The sequence below is a fragment of the Oncorhynchus mykiss genome, chromosome 19, assembly GCF_013265735.2.
Source record: "Oncorhynchus mykiss isolate Arlee chromosome 19, USDA_OmykA_1.1, whole genome shotgun sequence".
In the NCBI taxonomy this organism is placed as follows: Eukaryota; Metazoa; Chordata; class Actinopteri; order Salmoniformes; family Salmonidae; genus Oncorhynchus; species Oncorhynchus mykiss.
In genome coordinates this window covers 27,541,561-27,557,127 of record NC_048583.1, presented here as the reverse complement: position 1 = coordinate 27,557,127, position 15,567 = coordinate 27,541,561, and the positions used below count along the sequence as shown (strand labels likewise).

The window sequence follows — 15,567 nt, the reverse complement described above, 5'->3', positions numbered from 1 at the left end:
CTGAGCTCAAATTCGAGTTTTGAGCTCGGGTCTGAAATACTTATGTAAATAAGGTATTTCTGTTTTTTTTAATTTGTAATACATTTGCTAAAAAACTGTTTTCTCTTTGTCACTATGGGGTATTGTGTGTAGATTGACAAGGAACATTTTCTATTTAATCAAAAAATGTGTTATAACTTAACCTTTATTTAACTAAGCAAGTCAGTATGTATATGTGATGATCTCATCCCTGTAGGACGGGCGTGGTTTCAACATTGGGGAGCTGGTGTGGGGGAAGCTGAGGGGGTTCTCCTGGTGTTGTTGCTTACTGTTGCTGTTGTCTTGTAGGATGGGCGTGGTTTCAGCATTGGGGAGCTGGTGTGGGGGAAGCTGAGGGGGTTCTCCTGGTGGCCTGGTCGTATTGTCTCCTGGTGGATGACCGGACGCAGCCGAGCTGCCGAGGGGACACGATGGGTCATGTGGTTCGGCGATGGAAAATTCTCTGTGGTGAGGAAAAACTGTAAAACAGCACACCACTGTTGTGTTTAGTAGGCACCAAACATATGAAAACAGAATGGAACTGGGAAGGACTACCTGGATTAATTGTCCAATAAGGAATAGTCATTTATGGTTTCCGTTTTAAAATATTTTGCTACCATGTGCCCTACTGAACACGGCCCATTAAAACTGAATTTTCTGTTCCACCAATGAAAACAAACGAAATTGAGACATTTCTAAGTTCAGTTGTTCATCTGTGCCTACTCTTTTCCTACAGGTGTGTGTAGAGAAACTGTTGCCTTTGAGTTCCTTCTCCAACGCCTTCCACCAGCCCACCTACAGCAAGCAGCCCATGTATAAGAAAGCCATCTATGAGGTGCTTCAGGTAAAGTACTGGGCTAAGTTTCATTATGGCTCGTTTGCAGCGTTCGGTCAAGTCCCCGTTCAATCACAGCGGGCTAAACTGTTTGAAACTACGTCATTACAACCAGTTCACAACTAGAACTGTATTGGAATCTGTTTTTAATGGTTGTAATTGGATTGCGATAATGTCATGTAAACCAGCTTTGTGTGCTGAAAGATACTGCTAGTCAGCACCTTTCAAAATGATAGACTGTTGAAAAAGGGCCTCAAGTCCTCTAAAATTGCTCCGAGAAGCTCTGCTCGGTAGTAATGATTGATGCTGATAATACCTGCTGAGTGGACAAAACGTTAGGAACAGCTGCTCTTTCCATGACTTAGACTGACCAGGTGAATCCAGGTGAAAGCTATGATCCCTTATTGATGTTACTTCAATCAGTGTAGATGAAGGTGAGGAGACAGATTTAAAGAAGGATTTTTAAGCCTTGAGACTTTTGAGACGTGGATTGTGTATGTGTGCCATTGAACCGGGTTTGGTAGTAGGTGCCAGGTGCACCAGTTAGTGTCAAGAACTGCAACGCTGCTGGGGTTTTTCACGCTCTACAGTTTCCCGTGTGTATCAAGAATAGTCCACCACCCAAAGGACATCCAGCCAACTTGACACAAGTGGGGAAGCAATGGAGTCAACATGTGACAGCATCCCCGTGGAAGGCTTTTGTAGAGTCCACGCCCCAACAAATTGGGGGCCGGTCTGATGGGAAAAAGGGGGTGTAACTCGATATTAGAACAGTGTTCCTAATGTTTTGAACACTCAGTGTATTTTCGTAGATTCACCTCCAAAAATGATTGGCATCCTTGATAAAGAGCAAAAAAAGACTGTATAATTTAAATACGGAATAGTATGTGATCAAAAAATATATAAAAGTATGTTCTATTTTACTAATAAAATGACTCGGGGGGGGGGGGGGGGGGGGGGGCTTTTGTTCTATAATGTGTTATGAGATTGGAGAACACATTGGAAGGGATCTTAGACCAGTCCTCCAAAACACAATCTTCCCAGATCCTTGATATCCTTTGTCTGCACTTGTGGACGGCCCTCTTCAATTCAAACCCACAGGTTTTCAATGGAGTTCAAGTCCGGGAAACTGATTTGGCTATTTTTTATTTTTGTGGTCTGTTAACCATTTCTTTCTGGATTTTGATGAGCTCCATTGAAAACCTGTGGGTTTGAAATGAAGAGGGCCGTCCATAAGGGATCTGGAATGATTGTGTATGGAGGACTGGTCTAAGATCACTCCCAATGTGTTCTCCAACTCATAAAACATTTTAGAAAAATACTCAGTGCCATTATCCTTGCAAGGGGAGAGTGCCGGAGTATTGAAAACAGGGGTGCCAATCATTATGACCCCTATTCTTTTTGAGAGACAAAGGGTATGACTTGTTAAGTATAAAAGTATTAAATAATATCATTTCAAAATTAGCATACAATACAGATAAGTGTTTCTATTATTTGTTTTCTATAGTCATTTTTGCTCATCTTTATTGAGGTGCCAATAATGTCGGAGTTGACTGTACATACAGGTGATGAAAGGATGACAACAATGACCGGTCATGTCCCTCTGCAGGTGGCCAGCACCCGAGCAGGCAAAGCCTTTATAGCCTGTCCGGAGAGCGATGAGACGGACACCTCCAAGTCAGTGGATCTACAGAGCAAACAGATGATAGAGTGGGCTAAGACAGGCTTCCAACCCACCGGGCCCAAGGGCCTAGAGCCACCAGAAGGTAAGTTTAATTGTCATGTTTATTTGCCATTTAATTGTAGAGAATATGATTACTGTGGCCAAAAATGCTTGATTTAGAAGGGAACTTTTATGAAATTCTGCGATACATTTGGCAATGTTTTTTTTTTTTCACGTTAATTTCATATAAAGCAATAAAAAGTAATGTGCTCAGTTTTAGGACGATTTTAAGCAGAATACATCATACAAAAACAATTAGAAACATCTAAAGTGCCTCAATTTAGTTTATTTCCCTGAACGAACAGCTCTGTCATGATTCACTCACATTCACCCACACACACCTCTCCTCTCCATCAGGCTTTGGGGCTTTGCTATCAACACGAGATGCACCTCCCATTCCCACTCACACCTCTCCTCTCCATCAGGCTTGGGGCTTTGCTATCAACACGAGATGCACCTCCCATTCCCACTCACCTCTCCTCTCCATCAGGCTTGGGGCTTTGCTATCAACACGAGAAGCACCTCCCACTCACACTCTCTCTCTCTCTAAAAAAAATGTGATTCAACGCTGATCAATCGCTTTCCATTTGAGGATTGATATTTCTTTCACATAAATTGTCTTCAAAATAATAGATTGTGATTTTTTTCTTAACGGGTCGTAAGGGAGATAACGAACAGAAAACGTAAAAAAATGGTGTATTGCGGTTGATAGGTACTTTAAAAACAGTATTACTGTTTGTTTGTTTTTTATCCAGAAAGACTGTGCTTTCGTCCTCCGTATGAACTTTTACAGAGAGTTTAAAACGGCAAAGCTGACAAATTACACTCGGTGCTTTGAGCAGCGCTCTCCTTTAGACAGACTGGGGAGAGCAGAGTGCCGACCACCCTACTAAAGCCAAGGTCAGCAGAGTGAAAGTTTGAGTAAAACGCCACTCACCTTGATTCTTTCAGCGCTTGCCACAGTCGTCCCTGCTACCACATGAGTCATGGTGATCTGCCGCTGCTGTGGGAACTGTTCTGACATTCTCATATGCTTTGCTGATTCGAAGTTACTGTTTATTGTCCATTTTCAACTTGTTTCCAAAAACATTTGGAAATTGTTTCGCACGGTTTATCTGTTATTTTTGTTGGCAAATGAGATTGATTTCTGTTCATTGTACTGCCTGTCAGCTATCAACAATCACCCATATGTGAATACGCTGACAGGCCAGGGGGAAAAAACTTTGTTGACTTGTTTGGATTTGGGCCATTTTCCACAGTGACAGTGCAGTAATTGGTCAAAATTACAAACCCGCTTTCGATTGGACCCTTTTATGCCCTAAAAGTGCGGGGGTTGGTCAACATTGCGAGCTGTCGCATAATAGGCGCTGATTGGTTGATTTTTGCATTGAATTATGCGATCGCAGTATCGCGGAATCCTGGAGGGACTGGAATACATTGGGAAATCACCGAAGCTTAGATTTACCGAAAGGCAAGAGGAGCTTATAACAGGCAGGTAGCCTAGTGGTTAAGAGCGCTGGGCCAGTAACCAAAAGGTTGCTGGTTGAATACCCGAGCCGACAAGGGTCTTGATCAAGGCATTTTAACCTCATTTTCTCCAGGGGCGCCATACTACTTTGGCTGACCCTGTAAAACAACACATTTCACTACACCTATCTGGTGTATGTGACAACAACAAAAAAACACATTATATAGACATTTTGTTGTCGGTGTTACAGCGAACAACGAAAGTATTGTTGTGGGGCTCGAGGGCCCAATGGTAGGGGAATGTGCCTTCAGTTGCCAGATCAATTCCACCCTTTTTATCCAGCATTCCCCTACCTGTCTTTGGTAGTCTTTTGGCAAGAGTCTGGTTATCTGACTTGTTTATTGTCTTACTGATATGCCCCGCCCACCAGAGGAGCGTAACCCATATAAGGAGGTGTACCCTGACGTGTGGGTGGAGCCAGAGGCGGCAGCCTACACACCCCCTCCAGCCAAAAAGCCTCGCAAAAGCACTGCAGCCGAGAAACCCAAGGTCAAGGAGATGATTGACGAGGGGACGAGAGGTAGGCCTGCTTTTTTTTTATTAGGTTAAATAGGGGTTGTGACCTCTATATCCCTCCCCCTCAGGGAGGTTTAGCTAAGGGGTGTGTGTGAGAGTGAAAGAGAGACTGTTTGTGAAAGACAGGGTAGCAGGTGCTTAGTACTAGGGTTAAACATGGTCAATTCTGTTAACAAGTGTAGGTGTTCTATGTCATGTATCTGGTAAATGTTATGTAGCGCCGTATCTCTTCTCTATGTGCTATGAATGTACTCAGCCCAACACTTTATATTGGCAAAGAAAAAACACATGTAATATCTTAAAAGCAAATGGTGAAGTAGGGGTGATCGTGGGTATGTCTGCAGCTTTTTTCTCTCTCGAAGATGTCATCTGCAAAAGGTAGCATAGCAACAAACGTTCAAGTCATATCCTGAATCTGAAACCGTGTTTTTTTTTCTTTCTCTCTCCGGTCTGCATTTCCAGAGAGACTTGTGTATGAAGTGAGACAGAAATGCAGAAGCATAGAAGGTAAGTGGTCTGTCTCTTGTGCTCAGGCAGCCAGGGTCATGTTTAGTAGGCAGCGAATGAAAGAGAGTTGGCTATTTTATATGAGTCCTCAAAGCATATTAGCTTTCCTTATGAAATGTACATTCCTCTCACGGCTGTTCAAATATGCCTTATTGAATCCAAGGCTGGATTCAAAGCAGTGGGGTGGGTTTTTCAACCTCCAGTTGGCTTGCCTAGTGGTTTTAGTGGAGGGTAAATGTTTATACGTGTTGTTTACACACCTTTTTTATTTTGTGTATAGTGCACCTATTATGCTAAAGTCGCGTATCTTGATCGGCGCTCAGGGTTTACCCATTTATTTGCGTGCCACTGCATCTCTGGCTGGCACCAATTACATTCTGTCTTTCTCCACAGACATCTGCATCTCCTGTGGAAGTTTGAATGTTTCCCGTGAACACCCTCTGTTTGCTGGAGGAATGTGCCAGAGCTGTAAGGTAAGGAGGGAAGAGGAGGCCATTAAGGCTGTTGAGTCAGGGCTAGCTGTAAGGCCATGTAGTCTGTAGCTCTGGGGGTGTATGTATCAAGCCTCTCAAGCTGGATGATCGGTTTAGCCTTTTGGATCACAATGAATCAGATTACATGGACAGGTAGGACCTGATCCTATATCGGCACTCCTACTCTGAGATGATTACATAGACAGGTTGGACCTGATCCTATATCGGCACTCCTACTCTGAGATGATTACATGGGCAGGTAGGACCTGATCCTATATCGGCGCTCCTACTCTGAGATGATTACATGGACAGGTAGGACCTGATCCTATGTCGGCACTCCTACTCTGAGATGATTACATGGACAGGTAGGACCTGATCCTATATCGGCACTCCTACTCTGAGATGATTACATGGACAGGTAGGACCTGATCCTATATCGGCACTCCTACTCTGAGATGATTACATGGGCAGGTAGGACCTGATCCTAGAGGGCAGCAGGTAGCCTAGCGGTGAAGAGCGTTGGGGCAGTAACCGAAATCTCGCTGTGTTGAATTCTCGAGCCGGCAAGGTGGAAAAATGTGTCGTTCTGCCCTTGAGCAAGACAGTTAACCCCCAACAACAATTGCTCCCCGGACGCCAATGCCGCTGATTAAGGCAGCCACCTGCATATCTCTGATTCTGAGGGGTTGGGTTAAATGAAGAAGACGCATTTCGGTTGAATGCATTCAGTTGTGCAACTGACTAGCTTTTCCCTCTATATATATACGGGCCAGGTCTAGCTCCCCTCTAGGCTCCAGCGCTGCTTTAGGCCTTATTTTAACCTCTTAAGGATCCGCCCCTTTTTAAAATTTTTGTCTAAAATGACATAACCAAAATCCTACCCAATTCTAACCTGAAGCAAGGATATGCATATTCTTGTTACCATTTGAAAGGAAACACTTTGAAGTTTGTGGAAATGTTAAATTAATGTAGGCAAATATACACATTATATCTGGAAAAATATAATATAAAGAAAAACATTTTTTTTAATTTTTTTTACCATCTTTGAAATGCAAGAGAAAGGCCATAATGTATTATTCCAGCCCAGGTGCAATATAGATTTTTGCTGCTAGATGGCAGCAGTGTATGTACAAAGTTTTAGACTGATCCAATGAACCATTGCATTTCTGTTCAAAATTTTGTTTCAAGACTGCCCAAATGTGCCTAATTGGTTTATTAATACAATTTCAAGTTCGTAACAGTGCAATCTCCACAAACAATAGTATGGTATTCTTTCACTGTAATAGCTACTGTAAATTGGACAGTGCCGTTAGATTAACAAGAATTTTATGTCTGTCTATGTCCTGGGAAATGTTCTTGTTACTTACAACCTCATGCTAATCACATTAGCCTACGTTAGCTCAATAGCATTTTCATTATTTAATGTTACTGTAGACTATAATGTACAAATGAAAAATGACTAAAACCACAACCATTCAACAGTTTACATTCATGATTTCCTTTTGACAGGTCTTAAGAAACATGATGGAAATAAGAAAATGTATTTCAAAAGAACAGAATAGCATGTTTTAAGTTGTATTTTGCTGCCGCGAGTGCTCACGTGTTGAACAGCGGTTATTCTTGGAAAAAGTGATATATTGAAATAGAGCTTTTTTTTGACAAAGGTAAGTGTTTTAGGAACTGCAGAATCTGCTCTTTCTGATACTATATAGAAATCAAATTGTCTTAGCTACCATGTGACTCTGTTGGGGGATTTGATTTTGGCGCTCCCGTTTCCCTGCCTCTGTGTCAGTTTCAAGCTGTGCTTGTAATTGTCACCCATCAGACTTTTGTCCATTTAATCTTGTCTTTAGGCTAACTATTATTATATCTGTGAAATTAGTTAGAATATAGTTTAGGTGTAGTTTCAATGGGCCAGCAGCTGCATAAGCTGCCTTGTGGTGAATGAGGGGGGAAATGACATGTCCTGCTAAAACTGCCTATAACAGTAATTCTGCTCATTAAGATTCTAACAACGACAGTGTGTTTTATATAGACTTATTTAGGACAAGTCAAAGACTGGGTGGAGGGAAGTTACTTTAAAAATGTTAATTAGTTTGGCGTCCACATGATTCGCTCTTCTTTTCTAGCGTTAAAAGCTCTCTGTTACCAAAACACAAACACGTGTTGAGTAGCGTATTTCGAATTGTTACTTGTTGTTCTGTTAACAATAATTGGAGAATAGTTGATTTTACTTGTGGATTCAACTTTCTAGAGCGACACGACAAATCTCAAAGCTCAAATCATTTCTCCACTGCTGTGTCCCAGAACTGCTTTCTAGAATGTGCATATCAGTATGATGATGATGGTTACCAGTCATACTGCACTATTTGCTGTGGGGGACGAGAGGTGCTCATGTGCGGGAACAACAACTGCTGCAGGTGAGGGCGGTGCTTTCATCTGATGCTAACTAAGTTCATTATTGTTGGGATTCACTCGTGTGTGTGTGTGTGTGTGTGTGTGTTTACGGTCATTGTTGTTTGCATAAGTGTGTCTGTGTGTACGCTGTGCGTGCGTATGTTCGATCTTACGTGAATGTGATTATGTGTCTGTGCGGGCGTTAGCGTCTAGCAGGATAGTAACACAGCTCTCCTCTCCAGGTGTTTCTGTGTGGAGTGTGTGGACCTGCTGGTGGGCCCAGGTGCAGCACAGATAGCTATTAAAGAGGATCCCTGGAGCTGCTACATGTGTGAGAAGGGACAGAAGGGAGTGTTCGGCCTGCTGGAGCGTCGCACTGACTGGCCCTGTCGTCTACAGCACTTCTTCGCTAATAACCATGACCAAGATTTTGTGAGTAGTGCCTCTGTACTATGTTTCAAGCTCGCTACAAAGTTCACAGCCACAGAGACACAATTAGTCTGTGTTCCGTCGTGACACAGTACGTCCGCGCCTCTAAAAGAGCCAAATGAGCTCCAACAAGCTTCCTAAATATGTAAATAATGAGCAGGCAGACTATCACGGCTCTGGGGCTCTACGAATTGGGCTTCAAACGGTAGAGACAGCTGACGTCATTCCCGGCTCTCTCTGGGTAAATACTAGCTCCATAATTTCTCTCTCTCTGTGTTGTATCACAGGAACCACCAAAGCTTTACCCTCCAGTCATGGCAGAGAAGAGACAACCCATTCGTGTCCTGTCACTGTTCGATGGCATAGCAACAGGTTTGAAGGGAATCTCCTTTCCTCTTCTCTCCTCTTCCCCCTCTTCCCACCTCTCCTTGACACAAAACCCTCTGTACTTCTCTGTACAAAGTTTCCCGTCTGTCTCAGGTTTCACCGGGACTGTCCTCCTAACTCATGACTACAAACTAGGCTGACTGTCTATTGCTATAAAGATAGATAGATAGCAAACTAATCCACACAGCATGCTGTTTAACCATATTGTCTAGCAGTGCACTTCTCATACCTTTCCTGTCTGTCTTTCACTTCCCTATCGGTTCAATAAAACCGCACAAAAATACAAAAGAAGTGGGAATTCCCACTCCTGTAAAAAATAAATGATTAATAGTGTGCCTCAGGCTAGACCAGGCCTTCACTATTGTCTCACCTGTATGGTGTTATTCAGTTCAGTTCACCAAGTTCAAGTTAATCATTATGGAAATAGGACCATCCACTTTATTTAACCAGGAAAATCCACTCCGCAACAATTGCCACTGTTGACGAGGGAGTCATGGAGTCCTTCAAAAGAACCAAAAACATGCTACCGTTTGACCTATTTCCACTTTGACCTCTGACCTTTAGGTCTACTGGTGCTGAAGGAGCTGGGTATCCAGGTGGAGCGCTATGTGGCGTCGGAGGTGTGCGAGGACTCCGTCACGGTGGGCATCGTCAGGCATCAGGGACGCATCATGTACGTGGGCGACGTGAGGAATGTCACACGCAAACATGTGAGTATAATGTCATGAATCAGGAGAGTAATGCAAGGTCACTCACGGTCTGTGAATCCCGATAACCTGGCTCAAAGACCAACGCCCAACCACAATCTCAATAAGGATATTCCAATTGAGAAAGATTGTAAGGTGCCTCAGTTAGGGCCATTACAAAAACACTTCATATAACATTACTTAAATCTCTAAACCATAACAAGTATCTCTTAGTTGGATAATCTGTCGATTTTGTCTTATCTCCTGTCCTCCTTTCTCCTATTGTTTTTCTTGTTTTCTCTCTCCCTTGGTACAGTTACACGAGTGGGGCCCCTTTGACTTAGTGATTGGTGGAAGTCCATGTAACGACCTCTCTATTGTCAACCCGGCTAGGAAGGGTCTTTATGGTCGGTAACAAACCTGTACATTTATCACTTGTTCTGTGATCGGTGACGAGTTATTTCCTGTAGCTGAATTTTAAATGCACGTCCTTCTCTGTTTCTCCTGTAGAGGGCACTGGTCGGCTGTTCTTTGAGTTCTACCGTCTGCTGCACGAGGCTCGGCCCAAAGAGGGCGACAACCGGCCGTTCTTCTGGCTCTTTGAGAATGTGGTGGCCATGGGTGTCAGCGACAAGAGGGACATCTCTCGCTTTCTAGAGGTTTGTTCCTTTACAGAGAATGTATAACATCTAGGAGAACAAACTGTACATTAGTCATATAAATGTTTAACTATTGGAGTATGGATACATTTTTGGATGAATACCACCTTGTGGTGGTAATTCACAGTGCATGCTGTCAATATACTGGTTAGGTTATGAGGGAACAATTTAAGCAGTTCATTTAAACATTGTATGAGATTCTCTCTCTCATCTCCACTACTTCAATAAAATCCTTCAGGTTATTATTTGTAAAAGGGAATATGTTCTCAATAACTTTCCTGGTTAAATAAACCTCTCGTCTCCCCCCTGCCAGTGTAACCCGGTGATGATCGATGCCAAGGAGGTGTCTGCTGCTCACCGCGCCCGCTACTTCTGGGGGAACCTGCCTGGCATGAACAGGTTGGTGAGAGAACGGTGAGGGAAGCAACAGCCAGCCTAAAGCAACGCACACCTGGGCTAGTTCCTGAGCCAGTCAAACTCCGTAACCAAAGAATCATATTCACCTTTTACGCACTGTTCTTGTCTCTCTCTCTCTCTCTCTCTCTCTCTCTCTCTCTCTCTCTCTCTCGCACTCACTGTCTCGCACTCACTGTCTCTCTCTTGCGCTCTGTCTCTCTCTCACACTCACTTTCTCACACTCTCGCACTCCAATCTCCCTCTTTTCTCTCTCTCTCTCTTTCTCTCCATCTCTCTCTCTCTCGCTCTCTCTTTTCACACATCCCTTACCTTTCCCTCTCTTTTCCTCTGCAGACCCTTGACTGCCATGTGCACTGACAGACTGGACCTTCAGGAGTGTTTGGAGCATGGCAGAACAGCGAAGGTCAGTTATATATGTCTGGCTTCTTATTGGAGCTGTGCTTTTGCTGTTCTGGCGTAGACCAAATTGGCCGAACATGTAAATTGTGTAGTTCATTCAGTTGAATAACTTAGTTCAAGGTACATGCACTCAAACCGTGTAGAAACAAACTGAGTGTGAGTACCTTTTTTGAACTTTCAAATGAAATGTTTGGATATCCGGGCAATTTGGTCCGTAAACAATACTTATTATTGTCCTATTCTTATGCACCAGCCACTTAGTGTGTGCACTTCCTGGTTTCCCCTCAGTTTGGCAAAGTGAGGACCATCACCACTCGCTCTAATTCCATTAAGCAGGGTAAAGACCAGCATTTCCCTGTCTTCATGAACGAGAAGGAGGACATTCTCTGGTGCACTGAGATGGAGAGGTAGGAGCTGATTACCCTTCAAATTAATTAATCATAGCAGCAAATTAAATGACGTTATTACAAGCAGTTTTTCCCAATGGGATACCTCATTATTATTCAAATGATTCTCTTACAGGAAGTAATAGATATAATTCCAAATTGCCCTTCTATGAAGCACCTAAAAGTTAATCTCACATTTAAATATAGCGCCATTTTAGATGTCATTAATTCTCAAGTGTATCTGTCGGTCTGTCTCCTGCTCTGTCTGTCTGTCTCTTGTTCCCTCTGGTGGCTGTCTGGTTACTGTCTCCTTCCCCAGGGTGTTTGGCTTCCCTGTCCATTACACAGACGTGTCCAACATGAGTCGGCTGGCCAGGCAAAGGCTTCTGGGAAGGTCGTGGAGTGTACCGGTCATCCGTCACTTGTTTGCACCACTCAAAGAGTACTTTGCCTGTGTTTAACAAGACTTGGCTTAGAAACCACCACAAACATATAACTGTTGTTGTAACTAGAAACAAGAGTTGTGGTGAAATTATACTACTTCCTGGTATCATTTCTCAGGCAAGCAAAACATCATCAGAGTAGATATTTCACATTATTTCTTGTATTTTTTAATGTACTTCTTATTCTATTTAATTTGTATATGTCATTTGACCTTTTTAGCAGTGTTATCCAGTATTTTTTTTATTGATTTATTTGTGCAAGCTATACTTGAGACAAGGCTTTCTTCTCAAGGCACTGAGGAAGAAGAAACTAGGATCTGTGTGATTTTTAAAGTTATTTTTTTTTAAATAAAGACTAGGATTGGGTGATTGGAAAAGATCTGAAAGATAAGAGTTTATCATACTGTGTGTACAGTATGTATGTGAATGATTTTGGCTGTGTAGGCATGATTTTGTTTTGGCCTATATCTGAAGTGGACGAAGCAATCCACCTCCTGAGCCTTGCAGAGCTAAAGTGAATAAGGGTGATTTTCTTCAGTGTCACAGAAAGCTGTCTTAATGAATCCAAAACACCAGATCACATATACCTCTTTGTTTACAGTTTATATACACAGTTAACTGAAGGTTAAGGTACTACTGTAAAATGGTTACAATACCATGGTGCTTCGAGACAATAGGAAACATCACAGTCCATGTGGCACAGGCACTACACTTTAGACAGGATGGGGAAAAAAAAAAAAAAAAAAAAACATTGCCTGGAAAGTTGTTTTTTCAGTGTGATGTTGTGGTGATGTTGTGATGATGTTGTGTGATGTTTTCACACTTAAAGAAGTTATGTGCTATCTTAATAACTTTAAATGACTTCAAAGTGGCGATAAAATACGGCGTGGTGGCAGAAGACTGCAGAATAGCATGCCATATCCTCCTCTTTCCTATGTTTTACAGCTTTTTTTAAACAAAAAATTGTACCGGTGCTTTTTCAATCATTTTCCAAGCCTTGCGACACGCAAACTCAGGCCCCCGTGCCTGCCTGTGTCAGACTCTGCACAAACACAAAATGAAGCTAGCCACATGGGCAGTGATGTTTTCTGTAGTTACAAAAACAAACAAAAATATTGATCAAGGTCTGTGGTGAGCTACTTTTTTTGTAGTTTCATCATGACCCATGTCATTACTGTACAACTGTTAGTGAGCATGGTCGGTGGACTGGAGGGAGTGTGGGTGCCCTGGTGTTTCCACAACCAAGTAAAATACTCTCCCTTCCCTTCTCACCCCTGCAAACTAGATAGTAGATACTGTCAGGTGCAAGTCTTCAAACAATATGGTGCGGCTTCACAATGCTCTTCTACCGTTTTATAGCAATTTTGTGCTGTTTTACCAACATTATAAAGCACTTTTTATATGTATACTTCTTTTTTTTCCCTTTAGTATTAGAAACATTTCTTGTTTTTTTCTTGTGAAATGTTTGTTTTGTTTTTATGAGGTGAACTGTTTTACCATTGTGTAATACAGTATGTTTTCTATACCGTAGGGCTGTGCCAATAGAGGTGAAATAATGGATTATTAGAATGGCGTATCCATGGAAACGATGGAATTATTGATTGCTACTCAATGTACAGTAGATGAATTGAAAATGATTAATGTGCTCCGTTAACATATTGTCTTCTGTTCAAAGCAGTAAATTCAGTGTCATCCTCCGGATGAAAAAGAATGTTTCTATTTCTATTACGATTGTAGGATTTAGATCCGGAATATTTCGAGAGTTCGAAGGAGAGAGAGCTATTCAAACGATTATTACCCAAACTTGGATTACATTCCAAATCTGCATTTTCTGATGATCTGAATTATTATGACCTTGAATGTGGAAGATTTGGAAATGAGTTTGTCAGAACTGAAAATTGAACAGTTGCCCCCCCCCCCCCCCCCCCCTCAAAAAAAGAGCAGAGATTATGACTTACCAATGTCCCAACTAAAATATTCAATATGACTTAATTTCATAAATGTATTTTCATACATGATTAAGTTCTTAAGTGACCTTACTGTATCCTTGCCACCGTTTTAGTTGAACTTCACACATTGGGTTCGCAGGAATTCTTGCGCGTTGTGTTGACATTAATTCCCCTTTTGTATAGCAAATGACCATATGTACATTTTGTACATAGAGTTTTCCTGTTGCTGGTTTTGGTTTGTCTTTCTCTTTTTTTTTATTACCTATGAGATGTACAAATATAATTCTTTGCTAATATATATCATGGAATTGGAAGAGAAAAAAAGATTAGGGCAAAAAAAATGTAATCAAGTAAAATTGAACCAATTTCATCAAAATAAGCTATGAAACATTAGAGGTGGGTAAAGACTCCAAGTCTTGCCTTCTAGTACTGTTCATTTGTTTTGTTTTCCAATGTTCTGATTGAATCCAGTTGAAATGTGTCACGTGATCTTAACAGTAGCCTAATAATGACAGCTTTAAGGTGGAACGGTCTATACTTCACTGCACAGCCCTACATAATGTTGGTTGTTGTTTTTTTCTGTCGCTTTTGTTTCTTTAAAGAACTATAAAGAGGGATTGTAGGTGTTTCTGACGGTGCTAAAAATTTTATCTAATCAAGAAAAAATATATTTGTTTGGAAGAGAAATAAAACTTGTCTTGACAATGACTGTTTTTAAGTTCCTTGTAGTAATGATTGAAGAGCACTATTATTTCACTCTCATATGATGCATATATTAACAAAGGCATTTTAACTTTGTACTTGAAAAAATTGTGAATAATAAATTATGAGTTTCCTATATTGTTTTAGACTAGAAATTGCTGTAGTTGGTTGGTGCTTATCTGTGGGGGGAAACCATGTACTCCGTAATGGGAAATAACAAAAAAAAAAGATAAACATTTCGGTAAGAACTTTTACTGTAGCATAATGCATAATGTATGCTTAAAACTTGGCATTCGCATTGCTTCTTAATCCTACATTCCATGCCATAATATCCTATCTTCCATGTCTTGTTTTCAATTGTCGTTTCTTGATTGATGCTTTTGTTATTATTGGCAAATGTTATGTCCCAAATGGCACCCTGCTCCCTTTACAGTGCACTACCTTTGGCCAAGGCCCATAGGGTGCCATGTATAGTGAATAGGGTGTCATTTGGGATGCTCACCATGACATTTCACTGTTTCAGACAGGTCAGTTCTATAATCCAGTGATACTGTTAGTTGGCGCTCAGTCTGTGTGGCTTCTTCTTTTGTGTCATATTACCTGTTTTATGGCCTATGTTTTTCTTCTTTAAGATGATCAACTGTAGCAGTCATTCTCCACCCTTTACCCAATACTTATGTTTTTAGTACCCAGAAAGAAGAAAACGGCTCCTTTATGTATTTGTGCTGGAGAACACTTGAATAAATGTATTGTTTTTGTGCAAAAAAATATGATAGCTCCTGTTGTTCTTCACCTGTACCAAGAATAAATTGAACGATACAAAATCTTATCACTATTCATCAGGTTCCTTGGCAACATAATAACACAGTGTTGCACATCTATACTGAAGTTATAGCTAGATCCTACTTTTTAAACTGCTTTACAATCTTTAAAAATGACTTTTAAAATCTAAGAGGGACCTTTTTCTTTTAACAGTGTAAAAGGTAGTAGTTTGTTAGTTCTGCTTTTGCTCACATCACCCTGCATTTGCTCACACATTTAATGATTGCTACTACTACTAATAATACTGTTTGTAGTGTTTATTATAGCCTAATGTGTTCTCTTGTCTTCATA

At 41.4% G+C, this 15,567-nt stretch overlaps 1 protein-coding gene across 7 annotated transcripts in view; it reads left to right on the top strand.

The window, feature by feature from the left end:
* LOC110497603 (DNA (cytosine-5)-methyltransferase 3A) overlaps positions 1–15,280 on the top strand; it is a 68,002-nt gene extending 52,722 nt beyond the window's left edge. For 3 of the 7 annotated variants that reach the window (XM_036954577.1, XM_036954571.1, XM_036954572.1), the window contains 16 exons: positions 328–486; positions 755–862; positions 2,463–2,619; positions 4,475–4,624; positions 5,083–5,127; positions 5,521–5,600; positions 7,908–8,020; positions 8,240–8,429; positions 8,714–8,798; positions 9,378–9,523; positions 9,816–9,906; positions 10,010–10,158; positions 10,472–10,572; positions 10,909–10,978; positions 11,263–11,381; positions 11,680–15,280. In XM_036954577.1, coding sequence (XP_036810472.1) covers positions 328–486; positions 755–862; positions 2,463–2,619; positions 4,475–4,624; positions 5,083–5,127; positions 5,521–5,600; positions 7,908–8,020; positions 8,240–8,429; positions 8,714–8,798; positions 9,378–9,523; positions 9,816–9,906; positions 10,010–10,158; positions 10,472–10,572; positions 10,909–10,978; positions 11,263–11,381; positions 11,680–11,821 — 1,905 coding nt within the window. In that variant the 3' untranslated portion in view covers positions 11,822–15,280. The remainder of the gene's footprint in view (positions 1–327; positions 487–754; positions 863–2,462; positions 2,620–4,474; positions 4,625–5,082; positions 5,128–5,520; positions 5,601–7,907; positions 8,021–8,239; positions 8,430–8,713; positions 8,799–9,377; positions 9,524–9,815; positions 9,907–10,009; positions 10,159–10,471; positions 10,573–10,908; positions 10,979–11,262; positions 11,382–11,679) is intronic. The other 4 variants (XM_036954578.1, XM_036954573.1, XM_036954575.1 and 1 more) reach the window with 3 other exon arrangements.
* Positions 15,281–15,567: the final 287 nt, after the last annotated feature.